At 54.4% G+C, this 19,239-nt stretch overlaps 1 protein-coding gene across 3 annotated transcripts; it reads left to right on the top strand.

Annotated features, from left to right (window-relative positions):
* The first annotated feature begins 13,335 nt into the window (after positions 1-13,335).
* Positions 13,336-18,237, top strand: SPRY1 (sprouty RTK signaling antagonist 1). 3 transcript variants are annotated; one of them, XM_045831820.1, is made up of 2 exons: positions 13,336-13,467; positions 16,057-18,237. In XM_045831820.1, exon 2 carries the CDS (start codon positions 16,112-16,114, stop codon positions 17,066-17,068), a length of 957 nt encoding a protein of 318 aa, XP_045687776.1. In that variant the 5' UTR covers positions 13,336-13,467; positions 16,057-16,111; the 3' UTR covers positions 17,069-18,237. The 3 variants fall into 3 exon arrangements, with proteins under 3 accessions (XP_045687776.1, XP_045687778.1, XP_045687777.1); XM_045831822.1 differs by lacking the exon at positions 13,336-13,467 and adding an exon at positions 14,140-14,159; XM_045831821.1 differs by lacking the exon at positions 13,336-13,467 and adding an exon at positions 14,199-14,298.
* Positions 18,238-19,239: the final 1,002 nt, after the last annotated feature.

The following is a 19,239-nucleotide window of genomic DNA, read 5'->3' as shown; positions in this document are numbered from 1 at the left end:
ATCTCCTGTCCTGCCCTATCGAAGGCATTGATGGGTTCCAGCACTTGATTGGCAGGTGGTCATGTCATCTCCAATAGGGGCAGTCTGGAGTTTTTTCCCCTCCGATCTGTATGGCTCTTCTTTCTTTTCCTCGCCTTTCTGAGGTGGCTGGAAGTGCAGGCCGTGAGAGGGGACGAATCCGCCTCGTTCCCAGTCTAGGAGAAGAAGCATTCAGCTCTCAGCCCTGGGCGTGGTGTTAGCTGCAGGTTTTGGGGAGCTCCCATTTACCCAGGTGGGTGAGTTGTTCTCCTTCTCCTTCCCAACGGGCTCAGAGTCTGCGGGGCTTTTAAATCATAAAATGGGGGCTGGATTGTATCAAGTGCTTCTTCCGCATCAACTGATAGGATGACGTAACTTTTCATCATTCACCTGCAGCGAGTTGGGTTTCCAATGTTAAACCAGCCTTGCAAGCCTGGAGTAAGTCCCACTTGGTCAAGGTACAGCATTCTTTTTATGCACTGCTTGACTGAATTCACTGATCTTTTTTAAAGATTTCTGCATCCGCGCTTACAAGGGATATTGGTCTGTAGTTGTCTTTCTTGTGCTAGTTTTGGTTTTGGTATGAGAGTAATACTAGCCTCATCAAGTAAGTTAGAAAATGTTCTCTCCTTTTTTATTTTCTGGAAGAGATAGTATAAAATTGGGGCTAATTCTTTTTTAAATGTTTTCTACCCTGGCTGGCATAGCTCAGTGGATTGAGCGTGGGCTGCAAACCAAAATGTCGCAGGTTCGATTCCCAGTCAGTGTACATGCCTGGGTTGCAGGCCATGACCCCCAGCAACCACACATTAATGTTTCTCTCTCTCCTCTCTTTCTCCCTCCCTTCCCTCTCTAAAAATAAATAAATAAAATCTTTAAAAAAATGTTTTCTAGAATTCTTAGGTGGGGACATCGTGAAAATTTCTTTTTCTTGAGCTTTTTCATTATAAAATTCAGTTTCTTTGAAGGTGTAAAGTAGTTCAGATTAGCTATTCATCTTGATGAATTTGATTTGTTTCACTTTTGAAACTTGACCTTTTTTCTCAATTGTTTAATGTATACACATAGAGTTGTTCATAATAATCCCTTATTTTGCTCTTAATGACTGCAGGATCTATAAGGATATCTTTAATTTCTAATATTGGTGATTTATGTCTCTTCTTTTTATCTTCATTTTTTGAGTACCCCTTTCAATTCAAAGTTTCTCATCTGTAAAACAAAATGGTTATATTACTTCCCAGTGGCTTGAAACACCACAAACTCCCTCAGTGTTCCGGAGTCCAGCAGTCCAAGAGGGATGCCACGCCCTAAAGCCAAGGGGTCAGCAGGCCTGTGTTTTTCCTGCAGACCAAGGGGGATGGAGGGATCTGTGTTCCCACCCTCTCCAGCTTCTAGGGACTTCCCACATTCCGTGGGTCGTGGCCCTTCCCGTGGCCACAGCCAGCAGTGGCTGGTTGAGCCTTTCCCACAGTGCACCCCTCTGACCTCCTGGGCTGCTTGCGGCTTCCAGGTGTAAGGACACCTGTGCTCCCGCTGGGCTCACCCCGATGTCCGGAATAACCTCCCAGTGTTTCCCACGCTCACCAGCTGATCGACACCCCTCGCTCCGTCTGCGACCCTGCCTGCCCTTGCCACGTACCCACGCGGTCCCGGGTCCCGGGGCGGGGGGCGGAGGACATGGACGGGCTGGGGGGCGTCAATCTTCCTTCCACAGGAACGTGCACGGGAGTGTATGGAAGACTTCAGCACCCTCGTTCGGTGATTACTGAGCGGCGGCTACACGCCAGGTGACGCTGCCCTCGGCTGCGCCCTCTCCGCCGCTGGCGGGCGCTTGGCTGTCACCGCCGCGAGCTTCTCGTTCCCGCCAGGAAATCTGTCACCTCCCTTCACCGCACGCCAGGGCCCCCAGTCCCCACGGCCGCCCGCCCGGTTTTCCGGGACCTGCGGGGCTCGGAACACCTTTGTCTGCCCCCGATGGCCACCCCCTGGCCACTTGTTCTGCCCAGTCCGCACAGCCTGCCTCTCCCCCCCTCCCTCCCTCCCTCTCGTCCTGCAGCCCCGACCCCACCATCGATGGGGGCCGCGGTGCCCGTGTCCCCCTCAGCACCGGAACACTGCGATCTGGGCACTGCACTGGCCTGCAGGGGGTGTGGGGCCGAGGCTGCTGCCCCCTTAGCCGCCGCCCCCTCCCCCGCTCTCTGAGCACGGCGCCTGGACTCGGCCGGGGCTCCAGCCACACGAGCGTTTTTGCCGAAGTGTGAACAGTCCCTCGCTCCTCAAGGTTTCATTCGACCTTTGATTTCTCGGTTCTCTCCTGTCGGGGTTCGCTCCACATCGCCCACCAACTGCCCCGGGCACGGGACTCGAACTCCCGTTCACGAGGGTCGGCCTGCCGCCCAGGTCGCCGAGGCCGGCCCCGCGGCCGCCCCTCACAGTCGTCCACGTGTTTTCAAGCTCGCGTGTCCCCAGGGCCACTGGTTCTCTCCTGCCACGTGGGCGCCACTCCAAACGTCACCAAGCGCCTTTTCTCCTCCTCTTCGCTCAGAGCTCCCCGTGCCGTCCTGTCCCTCACGGGCGTGCGACCGAAGGGACAGTGTCAAGCAATCAGACAAGACGAACTCGGACGTCGCAGATGAGGTGTTGGGGAGAGAAGAAGGAGGAAAACGTCCATAAAGTAGAAAGGGGTGAAGATGCTTTCAAGTGAAAGGAAGGGAAATAACAAAGCTTAGCCCTTGGAAATGCCTTCCTGAACGGTTTTCCTTCTGGCTGCTGCATTTTTCACTCGAAATCTAAAGATTTTGTCTCCTCATTTCTAGACCAACCAAGTGTCCCGTTTTTTTGTCTTTTGAGGAAGTGACTGCATCTAAGTAGTGTGAAATAACACCACGACGAGGTATGAAATAGAAACTGATTCCGGAGTAGATGTTTTCCATTTCACATACGACAGAGAATTAGAAATGCGTATTCACGAATACACCGCTAACTCCGCCTTCTAGACCCCCGCCGAGATGGAAGAATCACGGGCGTCGTGTCTGAAAAGACCTTCGGGCGACCCTGTCTTTACACAGGAGGTTCAGGGCATTTCCATTCCTCTTTCCTGTGATGTCAGAGACCGCGATGACCTCAGCTTGCTGGTGTCACTGCGCTCACGGTGGTGGTGTTTGATTCCATGCCCATGTGCAGAGTAAGAAACACACGGAGCTGCGGGGTACGTGGGGAGGACAGGGGACGCGCACCTCTTCGTGTGACCCCGGGTGCAGGGCTGACCGGGGTCAGAGAGAACAGCCCCGGACTCTCCCTCACCCGGAAACCTCCCCGGGCCCCCGGGGAGGGCCTGATGTGGCATGGATGCTACGACAGGAAGACTACGATCTATTGTTTTCTCCTGTCTTACTCGAGTTAAGCTTTTTTTTTTTATTTTTAAAGTAGTGTTGCTTTCTATATAATCAGTAGTGTGAAGCGAGTGTTGGTATTTTAACAAAGAGTTTAGGAAATCCCTTTATAACTCAGACCTAGTTAGGGTAGCTGCAAGCCCCACCAGGCACAGGCTTGACCAAGTTGCCTCTCTTGCTCTCCCGGTACTGCGGGAAGAGGCGAGACAGGTGGCAGCCTGGAGGGCCCCGGAGGATCGGGAGATGGGACCGACTCCTTCCGCTCCTGCGCCGGTCTCCCCCACCGAGCCCCCGGTGTCGCCTTCCGAATTTGCACACCTGAGGTCACACTCAGGTAGCAGGGACTGATCCGTGCAGATGGTCGCAACTACTTTTGAATTAAACATCTCGGGGGTTACATATGGGAGATAGATATCTCTGGGTACACCAGGGATTTAATTATGTCCTGGGTTAAAAGAAATTCTGACCCACGGTTGAAAACAGATGGTCAGTCACCTCGGGGCCTAGTGGTCGCTTTGTAAGCGAGTGACACTGGATTCTGTGCCTTCGAGGACAGTTCCCTCCACCTCCCTGCCTTGGCAAATACTTCTTAGAGAAGAAACACAAAGTAGTGTTTCCACTGCTGGATCTCTCCCGGTTTCTCGAATGTCAGAAACCGACAGACTGGCAACGCCGGGTCGGAAGGTTGTCTTGGGCATGTGCCCTGTTGACGCGCCCTCCAGCTGGAAGGAAACAGCTGACTTATTAAACCACCGAGTTAACTTACTGTTCTTCCCACTTGTGAAAATCCCAGATCTGAAATTTATGTTATGGTTTGTCTCATGTTCTGCCTTTGTGTTGTTAACTTTATGCAAATGAGCCAATAACGGGAGAAGGGGATTTATTAGATACTCTCCCTGTTATTGGTGAGACGGTGAGAACCACCCCCCCCCAAAAAAGACGCAAAAATGTGTTTGAATGGAGGAGAAATACACAAACAGTTCTTGGTGATTTGGCTGTTGCAGAGCACAGAAGGAATCCGACTGCCCATCCTCAGTCGGAGGCCTTTGCTCTAAGGAGAGGCCTCTGTGTAACCACCCACACCCAGGGCCGGAGCCTCAGGGCCTCAGGGCCTCAGGGCCCGGGGCCAGGGGGTGGGTGTGGGGGAGTGCGTCTGGCAACAGTGAGCACGAGGTACACATGCCTTGAAGTCTACAAGGACAGACAGATCTTACACAAAACACTCAGAGCAAATAAATGATGAATTACAGTTGTGCAAAATTGTGCAAAGAAAAAACAGCATCCTGCACCTGAGGGAGAAAATGTCCCGAGGTTGGAACAGCCTGGGCACATTCAAGGAAATACCAGAATCCCAGTGCGGCTGTGGCACCGGGGACCCAGATGCAGGGGCCAGACCACGGGCACCCGAGGCCAGGTCACAAGCTGGGGTGCAAGCCTGGGGACCACGAGAGGCAACTGATGAGTTTGTATGTTTAAAAATGAGAGGTCAGCCCTGGCTGGCGTAGCTCAGTGGATTGAGCGCAGGCTGCGAACCAAATTGTCACAGGTTCGATTCCCAGTCAGGGCACATGCCTGGGTTGCAGGCCATGACCCCCAGCAACCGCACATGGATGTTTCTCTCTCTCTCTCTCTCTCTTCCTCTCTCTCCCCCTCCCTTCCCTCTCTAAAAAAATTAATTAATCAATTAAAAAATGAGAGGTCGGTGTTTTAGGAAGCCCACACTGTTCGTGCAGAGGCGATTCTGGATAAAAGTGGATATGCCTTGCTCTGGGACAAGAACAGCTGGGCGTTCCTATCTGAGAGATGCACCTCCTGGGGCTAAGGCCGTCGTGGACAGTCACCCTCTGAGGGATCTGGGCGTCGTGCACTGAAAACCCCTGGGAAGCAGTCGCATTCCAAGGGGCACGGAGAACATTCGCCTTTCGTGGGAAGAGGCCAAAATGTCAGCACGAACAGGAGGCCCCTGGAAGAAGCTGCCCCCAGCCCTCACGGGAGGCCTGGAGGCGTTCGGGACCCCAGCAGAGCCAGTACCTGCAGACGCGGTGGGAACGGGGAGAGAACCGGAGTTAGAGGCGGAGCCTGAAGCTGTGCCTGGACCCCGACAGACGGTCTCCGGATCCTGCTGGAGCCGGTGAGGCGTTGCTGCCTACGGACGAGCCCGGTGGGCGGGTGCGGGGGGGGGGGGGACTCTACTCCTGGCGAGGGCGCTCGGAAGCCTGTTGTTGAGTGACAGCAAACATGTCACAGCAATGTGACAAAAACTTCGTTGGCAGAGCAGTGGCGGGGCTGGACCCCGATTCTGAAAGAAGCTCTGTGGGTAAAAGGCTACCAAATCGCACGGCACGCTGCGGAGAAATCATCCTCGAAAGGAAGAATCCATCCAAACAGCCAACTTCACTGCTGTCTTTTTGTAAGGAACCCGGCAGCCCCCCCAGCCTGCGGCAGCCCCGGCCTCAGCAGCCTCCAGGCGAGGCCCGCTGCCGGCGGGAAGCTCGCCGCTCACGGGGGGGGGGGGGGGGGGGGGGGGCTCAGATGGTGGGTAGCGTGTTTCTGAAGAACGGGGTGCGCACTGTGATTGCAGACGCACTGCTCTTGCACACTCCATGATCTGCAGCATAGTGCAAACGTGATTTTCACACTCCACGGGCCTTGCCTTATTGTGGCCGTCCCCCTTTTTGCAGTGGCCTGGACCAGGCCCCGCAGTCTGTTCGAGGCGAGCCTGAAACACCCGCGCCAGCTGCGTGGGCCCTCCGCGTCGCCGCTGCAGAAGGGGCGGCTCCAGCCCCCGCCCGCTGACGAACCGACCGCTGGGGGGCGTGTGCGCAGGCCGGTTCCCGTCGCGGGGAACCGAGCGGGGGCCAGTTGGCGGTGTTTGCGCAGGGCCTACAAAAACACACCCCTCGAGGGCACACCGTCACTGCGGGCTGGGCCACGCGTTAAGGAAACTCCTACCCCGGATCAAGCTCCTGCGATACCGTAAAAACAATCTCACTAATCTCATTAATCCAGGACGCGCTTCGAGCCCCTAGCAGTTCAGACCTGGTGGATGCAGTCCTTACTCAGTGGAAAGGCCACAGGGCAAAACGGCAGGTGGAACTCAGAACGACTCCGTTCAAACATTAGGGGACACTGGGCTGCTGTGAATTTAACTCCACTGCTTGGGGATCTTCAGTTTTTCAAAGGCAGTGCACAAGGTGTAAGCCTACATGTATTTTTTAATAGTTTATTTGTATTCTATGAGCATTTACAGCATTTCCAAAGGCACCCAAGACCCCCTCCCTTTCCTGCGGATTTGATTTCTGCGCCCAGGCGTGGAGTGGCTCCCGTCATGACCACCCGGCACCATCTGCCATTCTGGATGCCCTTCGAGGAATCGACAAGACGTAAGAACACTGGGCCGCCTGAAGTTGCAAGGTCCACGGGAAGATGATAGAGTCGTGCCGCTCGCTGCCTTTTAACCAGCACAGGAGTGCTGCTGAGTCCGAAAGCTGTTTCCCTGCCCCAAGGAGTCACCCGGAAAACGTGCGGGTGCGCCTCGACTTACCGGGGGCCTTGTGTCTTGATAAACCCATCGAAAACTGAAAATACCGTAAAGTTGAAAATGCATTTCCCGCACCTCACCTAGGGAACTTCGTAGCTCAGCCCACCTCTCGCGGGCGCAGAACACGCACTTCAGCCTACAGCGGGCGGAACCCTAACCCACCACGGCCTGGCACCCCACCCCCGAGGCCGAGGCTCCGGCGCCTTTCCCAGGCTTTGGCTGAGGTTTGAAATGACTTACTTCCAACGATAGGTGGCGCTTCGCAGGTTTTTGGTTGAGTTGAGGCGCGCTGGCTGAACTAACCTCTGCCACCAACTGCAGAAGCGAACACAGAACATTCAGACACACCGAGTGCTTTGGTAAGTGGCAGAAACTGTACCTGCTACGGTACCTGCCGCATTTAGCAGCACCGTTAGCGTTCTGGGAGGCTGCCGAGGGGAAGCAGCAGGTACGTACTTCTGGAAAATACTGTAGAAGGGTCATCCGCTTTTTTTTACTTTTCTGCTTACTTTCCACTTGGAAATGGTTATTCAATTACTTGTTTAAAAACACAGATTTGCTCTTTTTTTTCACTTTTAATGATGACAGAATTTACACACGTATAGATGTGATTGTTAATATTTGCAACGACCATGATCTCAACTAGAGGTAAAATGTAAAAGATTAAACACTCCAGATGAAATGAAAGTGGACAGCGCTCATTAAGTCCCACGACCTGAAATTATTAGCAGAGAGCTGCTCCTTCACACACACACACTCACACACACACACACACACACACACACAGCATTCAGTTACGTATTTAGACCTAAGAGCTCAGCCCGAGAAAAACAACAGTAAGTCTGGATTAACTGGAAACAATGATTAGATCACTGAATTAATTGTTTGAGGATGAAGCACCCGGAAAGGGGGGACCCAAAACATTTATCATACGGTGTTTGAGGCAGTGATAACTGACAAGAGTTCGTACAGAGCTGAAGAGCTTGACAAGGACCACCTGTGTGCCGAGTCCAAGGGCCGTGCAACCTGGGAACGAGAAACGTGGTTGCTACTCCAGCGCATGGGTGAGAGAGCGGGCCAGGAGGCATTACGTAAGGGTCGCCACGCTAGAAAGTGACAGAGCTGGGACACGAACGTCCTATCAACTGACCCTGTATGCGGTAAACTTTCCCCAAGGCCACGTCGTTTTCGTGCCTGTCATACTGGGCGCGGGGACATCATGACACAATGTGGTGCATCAGGCAACATTGTAGATCATGACATAGAGGAAGGGTGTAGTCAGAGGTCAGAGTTCAGCCCATGAGTCCTATGGATAATTATAGACCACGTGACACGTTTTTATGGATCGAATTATTTAAAATGCTCCAAGAGAATCGCAAATCAAAGAAAACATGATCCATTCTTTTTTTAAAATAAAAAATACCCTCTTGTAAGTTTTTTGTCTTCTTTTTTCAAGCCACTTCATTAAATAAATATTCTATTTTTATTTTCCCATAGAAAGGAGAAACTATAGCCTTTGGTTATTTCAATAGGAATTAAAGATTAAAGTGCTCAACGCTTTTAAACTGTTTCTGTTTTAATGAAAACATGGTTTAGTTTTGTTACTGTTCTAACTTTGGGGGCGGTTACAGGTTTAAATGAAGTGAGGTTCTTACGAGTTTGTCTCTGACGATGAAGACAGCCAGAGATGGGAATCGAAGCGATGAGAGATTGGAGTAATTTTTGCCGACGGGCATCGAAGATGATAGCGGGTGTGCATGACAAGGGCTGTTCTGCCCCTGGTTTCCGAAACCAAGCCAGCAGAAGAGAGCGGGGACCCTGTTTCCCTTTGAAAACCAGGAACAAGCCAGGGCTGCAGAGAGAGCTCTCCCCGCCATGGCAGAGGAGAGGGGACAGAGGGATTCCTCAGCGGCTGCGGGACAAACGCAGACCGCCTCGCCCCTGGGCAGAGGCGAGTCCCTCCGCAGTCTCACCGTGTGGATTTAATCAGTGAGATCCTTGCCACGGAGCAGTGACGCCGTCTGTCTGAACTTGTCACGTGGACTCTCGGTGAAGGCACATAACACTCAGGCACCAACTCAGAGCCCTGCCCTACGCATGGCTTTCTTCGCTTCCAGCTTGTGGAAAAAGGGAGTCGCCGGTGACGAAGGACACCGATGGCGAGGTGGGCAGCGAGGGTCCGAGAGTCATTCGGGGCGGGTAGCTCGGGGTCTTGCTGGGGCTGCCCACTTCCAGAATATTCCGCTCCGACACGGAGCATTCGTGTTTCAACCAGGGCAGGAGGAGAGGCTCGCTCGTGGACACGAAGAGAATGTTTATGGAAAATTTACAGAATATGTTGGGCTATTTCTGTCAACTACAGAGATTGTTTACAAAAGGAAACTGAAAATAAAATGGACTGCGCTTGCCAGCTTTTCTGGGAAGTAGAGTAATATGGTGACTATTGCCCTAAAAGGAGAAGCTTAGCTCCATTCCGGGTTCTTCCCTGATTTATTAGATACTTATAGGCTAACTCACCCACTTCTGTGATTTTTTTGTTCTTGTTTGCTTCTCAACAAGATGAAAGGTTGTATTTATTCTCATGGCCCTACAGATACATTGTGAGAATTAATAAGGTGTTATTTTTCAAGAGTTTCAAATACATGATGAGTTTGCTATTTTGGCAAATAAACTAAATACATGAGTATGTTAAGTCTGTACTCCACCTTTTTTTTTAATCACTAGCAGTTGTGTGGAGTTACTGGAATTTTTTTCATTTTACTTTGTTCTTTTTTTTTTTCAAACATCAAATCAGCAGAAGAGGTGGCTGATCTTGTTTTCACACGAAAAGGAAGAACAAGTCGGGGCCCCCTGTCCGCCTTGCAGACCCGTCTCGATACAGTAAACTGGAAATTACTGTAAGGTTTCCCAAGGGTATTTGCTTATGTCGTTCTTCCTTTCCGGGAAAATTTCATACTCCAGCCATCCATGGGTAGCCTGCACTCTGATGAAACTTACTAAACAGAGAACAGTGCCAAAACTTTAGAATCTCTACGAAGTCTTACACATGTAGGAAATCCAAAGGAAAGACAGGTGTTATTAAAAGTCTTCCAGATCAGGGTGGCAGGGCTGTCCCTGCGTTTATTTGCCATCCGGCCCTGAAAGCAAATCGTGCGGAGGTGTTTGTTGGGGCTAAGAGGCGGAAAGGGTCGTCGGTCCACTCTGGGCAGCACAACATCTGATTTCTAAATAGGGTGCGACCCGTGTTGCCGACAGTGTTACAGAGAAAACGTCACGGGGTCTATGTCATTATAGTTCGACAGTGTTTAATCTCATGAGAGTTGTAACGTCAGACGCCTGTGGTTGGTGGAAGTGTGCGCGGGACAGAAAACTTCCTAATGTCCTTCTGCAGGACATCGGCCGGCAGGGCGCTGGCTCGGCGCTCCCTCTCCTGGCTCCGGCGCACTGGCGAGCAGACCTTGCCTCCCGGAGCTGTGCGGGCGGCAGCCGGGGAAGTGGGGAAGAACCCGGGAAGCTGCCCCGAGGCGGCTGGTGTTCCAGCGCTGACCTGACTGCTACAACAGATCCATTCCCAGTGGGCAAGACCCTGTCTGTCATCCATGTCGAGTTTACCGTGTCCCTCAATACAACGAGACGGATGGAAACAAAACCCAGAAAACACATGCAGTCAGGTTGCCTCTACCCTTCTAAACAGCCTGTTCCACTACAATTTTATCATAGCAGGAGTGACTACACCACTTCTTGGCTTAAGTCTTCGTCTGTGTTGTTTTCTAGTGACGGTTTCTGGTTGCTGATGCTCTTAGCGGTGCCCCGGGCTCCTGGGGGAGGGGGGAGGATTTCAAGCACACCTTCAGTGCACGAACATCTGTGAGTCTAGCAGAGAAAGCCAATGCTGTTTCCACAGAATTCCTTATTATGTAAAGGCTTTTTAAATATGACTTCGAACTGGAAATCTCAATACTCAAATTCATATAGGATTTAAGTCTGGAGTTTCATTTCCTTGGCTTTGTTTCCCTAAAGACTTTAAGCTACTTCTTATATGTAGTACCCAGGAAAAATATCACCTTAAATCTCACAGATAGTTATCCTCACTGCAGCATTAACTACACGATTTTTACAATAAACATCTCAGATCCAATAGTTTCAAAGGAAACAAAAAGTCTCCTACTGATTAAAATGATGTTTTTCAATGACATGTCATATATCAGTAAGAATTGTAAAACTTCTTGGTACATTATTTCCATTTTAATTGGTGGCCGTTTAGCTGATTAGAAAATGGGTTAGGCTTGTTTTTGCAAAAGTATATATATGTATACACACACACACACACACACACACACATATTACACAATTGAAGGAATCTGGAATTTTAAAAACCCGACTGATTTGGGGGAAATCATATCACAAGTCCAGGTGAAGCAAACACGGTGAAATCGACAGCAGGACCCGTCACCTCTGGGACGCACGGTCACACACACCTGCAGGGAGAAGCCCACCTTCTGAACTCGCAGACTTGACCCGTTCTGAACTTGGCTTTGAATAGGACCTGCAACCTTGTATGATCCTCTTTCTGTGTCAACATCCATTTTCTCTCCAGCCGATCGGAAGCGGTGGCTTCTCATACCCATTTTTAAACCTTCCTTTTTACCCTTCAAAATTATTTTCTAAGTCAGCTCTAAAGGTGGAGTCCATCCCCTTTTAGGGCAGTGACACGTGCGGGTCGAGGACCACGTCCACGTCCGCAGGGTTCCTTCCCCGACGCGCGGCGCTCGCAGCGCTTCCAGCGGCGGCGTCCGGTCAGAGGCTGCTGACGGCACGGGCCGGCAGGGCTGCGTTTCCGAGCTGGTGCGCACGCAACGAGGGAGGAAACGGCCGCCGGGGAAATCCTGTTCCAGGTTTTCGGGCAGCCCGTGTGATTGGCACATGATATCACGGGGGGCGGGTCCTGGAGTGGAGGTGGAGGTGGAGGCCAGTTGCTGAAATTGTGCGGAGCTGGAGGGGGATCGCTCTGTAAGGCGAGCGGTGGTTTGCAGAGCGATCGCCGACAGAGCTCCCTGCCCCGGACGAGGAGCAGCCGCAGCCGCAGCCGCTGGAAATGCGCCTGAAAAGCAATTTCCAACCTTTGCATTAGGTAAGAGCCGTTTCCTTCCTTTCCTTCCGCAGACGTTTTAGGAAAGATTAGGTGAGAAATGTCGGCTTTTGCAAGGGACGGAGGAATGTTTCTTTGAACTCGTTTTAGATCTGGTTGCTGCAATTCCAATTACCAGTAGCCTTCCCACTGCTAAAACCAGTGCTCTGGAAGCAAACTGCTACCATTGGAGGGGGGGGGGGGCACCCCCGCCGAGGCCCTGTGATTACGTTCCCACCGTGCGAGCACTAACAAGTTTAAAGTCCGAAACGGCCGGCTGGGCGACACGCTGGGCGGTGTGTGCGGAAGAGGGGCTGGCGCTCGGCGTGCGGACCCGGGCGTGTCTGTTCAGGCATTGTTGGCGAAGCGATCGTTTAAAACCTGAATTTCCCGTCTCTGCGTATTGATTTCCAATGCGCAGAGGCGTCGCTTGAACGCTGTTTGAACTCCTAGGCATTCCAAAGGGGCAAAAGCACTTCGGCGAAAAAACGTGCGAGACTGCATGTTACTTTGGTTCGCTGCTGACACGCCGACTGCGCCCGCCTGTCAATCACAGCCAGCACCAACAGCCTGCACATGGCAGCGGGCGGCGGGCGGCCCGCCCCGCGTCCCCGCGCCTGGAAAGAGGGAAATTAATGTGTTTTTATCTGCAATCCTCTGTGGCAGGCACCTCCGCCGAGGAACAGGAGGGTCGGAGGACTGGGAGCGAGTGCCGGCCCGGGAGGCTGCCCTGCCAGGACCCGAGCGCCCGGGACGCGGCGCCCCACTTGCGCCGAGTGAGGATCCGGACAGTGCCTGGACCTGCACGGGGCCGGATTACGCCCCGCCTCTTCCCCCGAGAGCCCCGCAACCTCGCTCCCTCACCGCCCCCCTAAAAGAGCGGGTAGAAAGGGCCCACCCACACCCCCGGAGAGCAGCGGTCTCGGCCTAGCGGGCGTGCGCTCCTGGGCCCTGCTGAAGACGTCGGTTCGAGACCCGTCGCGGGCCGCGGAGGCGCGAACGTCCGGGACGCGGATCTTCGCCCGCCGCCACCACTGCCTTTCGCGGGAGAAGCGATCGGCACGGAGAAGCCCTGCGGCGCTCGCACGGCGCGCACTGCCCTCCCCGCCGCTCCCCAGCCGGAGCCCCCGAAGGGACTGCGTTCTGCTTCTCGGACGGGCTGCGGGGGGAGAGCCCAGAAGTGGATGCTGCTGAGCCGCGCGGCCGAGGCGAGCTGTGAGCCGTCTGCGCCGGAGCCGTGAGCTCCGCGGCCGGAAGGGGGCCGCGGGGAGCGCTGCAGCCCAGCGGCGGCGCGGGCCATGCCCCCTCGCCCGCCCCGCCGCGCTTGATGCGGCGCCCGCCCGCCGCCCGCACCGGGTCCTGGGCCCCCCGCCACCGCCGCGGCCTAGGTGAGTGTGGAGCGGGCGGGTGGCAGGTGCGGGCGCGGGCGGAGGACAACGACGCGGGGTCTCGGTCCCCAGTTTCCTGGAGAGGCGAGGCCGTGGCCCGGGCGTCCTCTTGGGGGACACCTCCACTCAAAAGGTGGATTCGAGGAGGCTTTTGGGCCACTCCCTGAAGGGCCAGGAGCCTTTTGACTTGTGCCGGCGTCAGGCTTTCTGTGGCGGAGTCGAGGTGCGACTGGACACCGCTCAGGGCCGTGAGCGCGCGGGGCAGAGGGGGGTGCGCGTTCGTGCGCGCGCGCTTGTGCGCGTATGTGTGGGTGTGTGCGCGCCTGGGGAGGCATACCCCAGAGTCCGCATCAACCCTCGGGCAGGACCAGCCTGCGTCCCGGAGCCCCACGGTCCTGCCCGTTTTGCCTGCGCGGAGCGGTGGGGAGGGCACGGCCCCTTTAAAGGGCAGCCCGCCCTCCGAGTCATGGACACCTCCGCCTCCGCCCCCAGCCCGCTGGAGCGGGGGAGAGGACTTGTTTTCATTCATAACTTTTTCCTTTTCCTTCCTCTCCGTCAACTATTTATTCAGCGCTCTGGGCTCGGAGCGCTTCGGGCGCGCTCCCCCGCAGGCCCCGCGCCGTGGCGGCGCAGCCGTGCGGCCCCAGACCCGCGCCTTCGGCCCGGGCCCTAGGAGGCCGCTGTGCGCCCAGGTGCGAACGGGCGCTGCGTACCGTCCGTCCGTCCGTGCGGCGGGCCGGCTCGGGACCTGGGGGCCACCTCGGTGGGGACACAAACAGGTTTTGGAGAATCCACGGCGATCCTTAGGACATGAGGGGCTTGTACGAGGAGGTATCGACTTGGGTCGTGTTTTCTCGGGGCGAACCGTTTGTCCAGAGCGTGGGAGCGTGTTGAGGGGTGGCTCGGGGACTGTCCCCGCGGCCCAAGGGGCTTTGCTTCAGACCAGAAGTGGGTCACTGCCTTTTCATCTGCTGATCGACCTTGCCAGGCCGTAGCGACTTGGCGACGGTCAGAGAAAACGCTGCTTACAGCCGCGGCTGGGCTTTTCTCTCCACTCTTCTTCGGCGCGTGTCCTGCCGAGAGGACTCTGCCTTGGTGCTTTCCCACACTCGGCCGTGGGAGCCGGGCCCCTTGGGGCTGCAGGGCCGAACCCAGCGGGCTGGGACCGAGTTGGTTGCTGGCACAGAGGAGGGAGAATCAAGCAGAACCTTGGGAGATCCGAGGGAGGGAGAAAGAGGGAGGGGACTCCCCGGAGTTAGGCTCTGAGACAGCCTGGGGACCCCTTCACTCTCGGTATTAGCTGAGGTGGGCTTTTCTCCGCTTGTATTCCTTAAGCTGGTGCTTCCGGGCTCAAGGGGGGGGGGCCGGGGGGAGGGCGGGGGGCGCAGAATGGGCATTTTTTCCTTTCGTGCTTGAAGGGCTCCACGCCTGTCGACGTCGGGAGGAATTTGTGTGAAAAATATCCTAGTTTACAACTGACCGAGGACGGAAACGCTTTTATGTTTGGCAGTTTGTGTTTTGAAGAATGCATTGTAAGTGAGCAGCCGTTTACTCTTGGTCAGGAAACACAGTTGCTCACTTTTATCAGGGTTTTTTAAATCAGTGTGCTGATTTTATTGCAAGAAGCGCAGGGATTCAGGGTGGGCAGTGCTTTTGAAAACCAGGCCCTCTGGGATAAAAGGCAGCTCTTTAAATGGGAGGAAACACAGATCATTGAAATGGCCAGGACTTCCCCCTGAACCGCTTTGAAGGGCTGACACTCGCTTGTGCATGAGAAGTTCTCCTGTTGCGTGAAGGAGCCCTTGGGGACACGTTGGAAAGTCCCTTCCTCACCCCAAACGTGAACACCCCTTCACGTGAACAGAACCGTCCGTGGGGTTGTGTGTGCGTGCCCTCCGCCGGCTGTGAACCCCAGCAACTCCTGCCTTCGTCTCTGTTCACTCTGCCTCTTGCACATTAGTAACGGGCGAGCGTGGAAACCCTGGTTGCCACAAAAGATGATGTCTTGTTTCGAGATTCCATTTTACTTTGCAATCTCTTTTCTAATGGACGGAGCATGCCCTGCCTGGCTTCCCCGCCGTTAATCTGACGCTGGTAACAGCAGGCAAACGGCACAGACACATCGGCGCCCGAGCTGGTTTTCCAGGGATGTGTCCCTCTGTGGGGACACGGGGTGGGGGCCGGGGGGGGGGGATGGCCCTGAGCTTTCCACTCCAGGGCCGGGGCCAGGGGTCCTCTGCACGGGCAGACTCCACTGTCATTGTTTGTTCGACTCCCCCGCAGGAAGGGGTTACTCCTCCTCTATTCCGCTCTGTAGAAGTTGAGCAACCTGATTTTCCTGGCCTGGCGGGGGGGAGCTCTTGCCCACATCCCACATTCTTCTCCCATGATGTGGTCCTCGGCCTCTCCGGGCCTGGAGCCCCGCCAGGCCCCCAGCAACCCCTGTCTTCCGCCGACCAAGGTGATCATTACCAGGTGCTTCGGGCCGTTTGTGACTCGATAGGGTGTGTCTGCCCCCTCCCCCCCAAATACTTCCTGTCATTTATTTTCTCTCTCTGTTTTTCTCCTGTTTGCCTGCTTTCCGTGTAGGATTTCAGATGCATGCCAGGTCCCCGCTGACGGCCCGCGTCGGAGACCACCACCCATGGATCCCCCAAACCAGCATGGCAGTGGCGGTTCCTCGGTCGTGACCCAGCAGCCGGCCCTGGCCAGCCGGCCGCGGCTGGACCGCGACAGAGAGCTTCCGCCCGCCGCTATTTTGTCCTTGGACCAGATCAAGGCCGTGAGGGGCAGCAACGAATACACGGAGGGGCCCTCGGCCGTGAAAAGGCCCGCTCCGCGCCCGGCGCCCAGGCCAGACAAGCAGGAGAGGACTCATGAAATCCTGCCGCTCGGTGTGAACCACAACTCCGAGCAGAGGCCCGCGGGCCACGCCCATCACGCCCATCACGCCCGAGGCCCCGTCCTGAGCCGGTCCGTCAGCACCGGCAGCGCCGCCAGCTCCGGCAGCAGCAGCAGCGGCAGCGCGTCTTCCGAGCAGGGGCTGCTGGGACGGTCGCCGCCGGCCAGGCCCGTGCCCGCCCACCGCTCGGAGCGGGCGGTGCGGACCCAGCCCAAGCAGCTGCCGGCGGACGACCTGAAGGGCTCCCTGAAAGAGGACCGGAGCCCGCACCAGTTCATCTGCGAGCAGTGCGGGAAGTGCAAGTGCGGCGAGTGCACGGCCCCCAGGGCCCTGCCGTCGTGCCTGGCCTGCGACCGCCAGTGCCTCTGCTCGGCCGAGAGCATGGTGGAGTACGGCACGTGCATGTGCCTGGTCAAGGGCGTCTTCTACCACTGCTCCAACGACGACGAGGGCGACTCCTGCGCCGACAGCCCCTGCTCCTGCTCCCGGTCGCACTGCTGCCCGCGCTACCTGTGCATGGGGGCCATGTCCCTGCTCCTGCCGTGCCTGCTCTGCTACCCTCCGGCCAAGGCCTGCCTGAGGCTGTGCCGGGGCTGCTACGACTGGACCCACCGCCCCGGCTGCCGCTGTAAGAACTCCAACACCGTCTACTGTAAGCTGGACAGCTGCCCCTCCCGGCCGCGGGGGAAGCCCTCCTGATGCGGGCCGCTGGCTCGCACCTCCTGAACCCCTCACTTTCAAGGTGCCACGGTGGGAAAAGATGCTGTTAGGTTCCGGCTTCCCTTCCTTCTCGGCGGGCCCCTTTCCTGCCGTCTCCACCCCTGTTGCCACGGCTGGCCTCGTGGGCGCCGCCGCCCTCGGTGGACGGGCCGTGGGAGTGGACTGGGAGGCCGCCCCCGGCTCCCGCTCAGGACCAGAGCCTCTGCCAGGCACTGGGGGGCCCGTGGGGAGTCAGTCACTGCTGGGTTCGTGCCGCCTTCCGGTTCTGCTGGCAACGCCCCCCCCACACACGCCCAGGCCACGGCGGTTTAGAGCTCTTTCTCACGGGGTTGCTCTGGGCGCAGGCGAATTGGCTCTTCAAGAAGCCGCCGTTGAATTGCTGAAATAAGCTATGTATCTCTCCAAGTAGGTCTGTCTGCGTAGTGTTGGACCCGTAAGTAGCCTGGGGCATATTTTTGTTGTAACTCACAGATTTCTCCTTTAACCACTGCCTTCTCGCCCCTCAAGAGTTCTCGCCTCTTCGTGTTGGCATCGTCTTATTCGAGAGATGCCAGGTATTATAATTATTATTGTTATTTTTTCTGTATGTAACGCTAGATCCACTCAACAATGTAAATCTTCACATTGGAGATATATTGTATCTTGCTGATCCTCATTCTAGCTTTTATATTTGTGAAGGACTCAGCTACCTTCCTTCCGCATCCCACACTTTTCACCAAATTTCTCCGGTCGTGGAGGGCCCTTGGGTGCCTGAGGTTCATATTTATAGCTGATCAGTCCCCAGGTGTCGGAGAAGGGATCTCGGCTCCTGAATGGTCCCTTCGGGCCCTTGGTTAGTGAGCAGCTGAGGGCGTCTGATCTTTTCTGCGTTTTCATGGCCTTAACCACAAATTGTGGTGCTTTTTGTATATTTTATGTATAAATCACAAAGTTGAATTCTGACTATTTTTAAGACAAAAGTCTGTTAAACTTTTTTATTGTAAAGAATATTTATTATGCGAATCTCTATTATTTTATGATATTTATTTCAAAAGACTGTTGAAATGTACTCATGTCTGAATATAACAAAATATCAATACATAACGGAAAATAAGGTGATACGAAGAAAGTACATATGTTAACTATAATGCAGAAATATATGAATTAATGAAACTGTCTTCTTGATTTCTTCATTTATTTGGCCGGTACTGTTTGGTGATTTTGGTTACTTGCTTTGGCTCTTCCTTCAGGCACAGCCATTTCGTTTCTTTCCCTTACCAGACCCAGTCTAGACACAGGTGAGCTCAAATTTTAAACTAGCTGTTTCCTGGAAACTGCAGTGAACAAATTAGTCATCCGAACTGTTTCAACAAATTCCTAAGCGCATCTCTATAAAGCGAAAATGTTTTGTAGTCTGTATAAACAGTCACTTCCACTCTGGCTATTTTGTAAGCAAGAGGCTCTGTGTGTGTGTCGCCGTTTCTTGGAATGGGACAGATCTAGAAGTTCATAAAAATATTTATCTTAACTCCCTTGGGTTAATCAGAAATTAGTCTTCGTCAGCAAAGCTTGGAAGCACTGAGTCTGTAGCGTGCTAGGAGTCTCCGGCATTGTCGCTGCAGTAAGACATCCTAGAAGTTACAGTGCGCCAAGGGAAGAGTTCGCATTATCAGAGAGTTTTGAAAAGCATTCCTATTTTAAAAAACCTCCTTGCCTACTTGTTTTAAAAGCACCCTGACCTTGTCACGTCCTTTAGTGAGTCTTTTTTAATGTTTTTTTTAAAGATTATATTTATTTTTAGAGAGGGAAGGGAGGGAGAAAGAGAGAGAGAGAAACATCAATGTGCGGTTGCTGGGGGTCATGGCCTGCAACCCAGGCATGTGCCCTGACTGGGAATCGAACCTGTGACACTTTGGTTCGCAGCCCGCGCTCACTTTATTGAGTCTGTAATGTGGCCTACTCAAGTGGTTTTTCATCACGCCCTGTGGGGTAAGGAATCTGCAGACCTGAAACTTTATGTAGAAAAAGCAAATATTTTTGTTTTGTAGTCTGCTAAAGCCAGTGTATAGCTAGTATCGTTGGGCCCGATAACAGTCTGTTCAAGGGAATCCTCGGAACAGCTCTCGCCACCGACCCGGCCTCCGGGACGCGAGAGACTGCCCGACGGTCTG

The sequence above is a fragment of the Phyllostomus hastatus genome, unplaced genomic scaffold (assembly GCF_019186645.2).
Source record: "Phyllostomus hastatus isolate PE091 unplaced genomic scaffold, TTU_PhHast_1.1 phas_contig_159, whole genome shotgun sequence".
Taxonomy (NCBI): Eukaryota; Metazoa; Chordata; class Mammalia; order Chiroptera; family Phyllostomidae; genus Phyllostomus; species Phyllostomus hastatus.
This window is presented reverse-complemented; position numbering and strand designations above follow the sequence as displayed.

What these genes read in the sequence shown, in the direction of transcription:
- SPRY1 (XM_045831820.1), top strand. Translation starts at nt 16,112, where the DNA reads ATGGATCCCCCAAACCAGCATGGCAGTGGCGGTTCCTCGGTCGTGACC.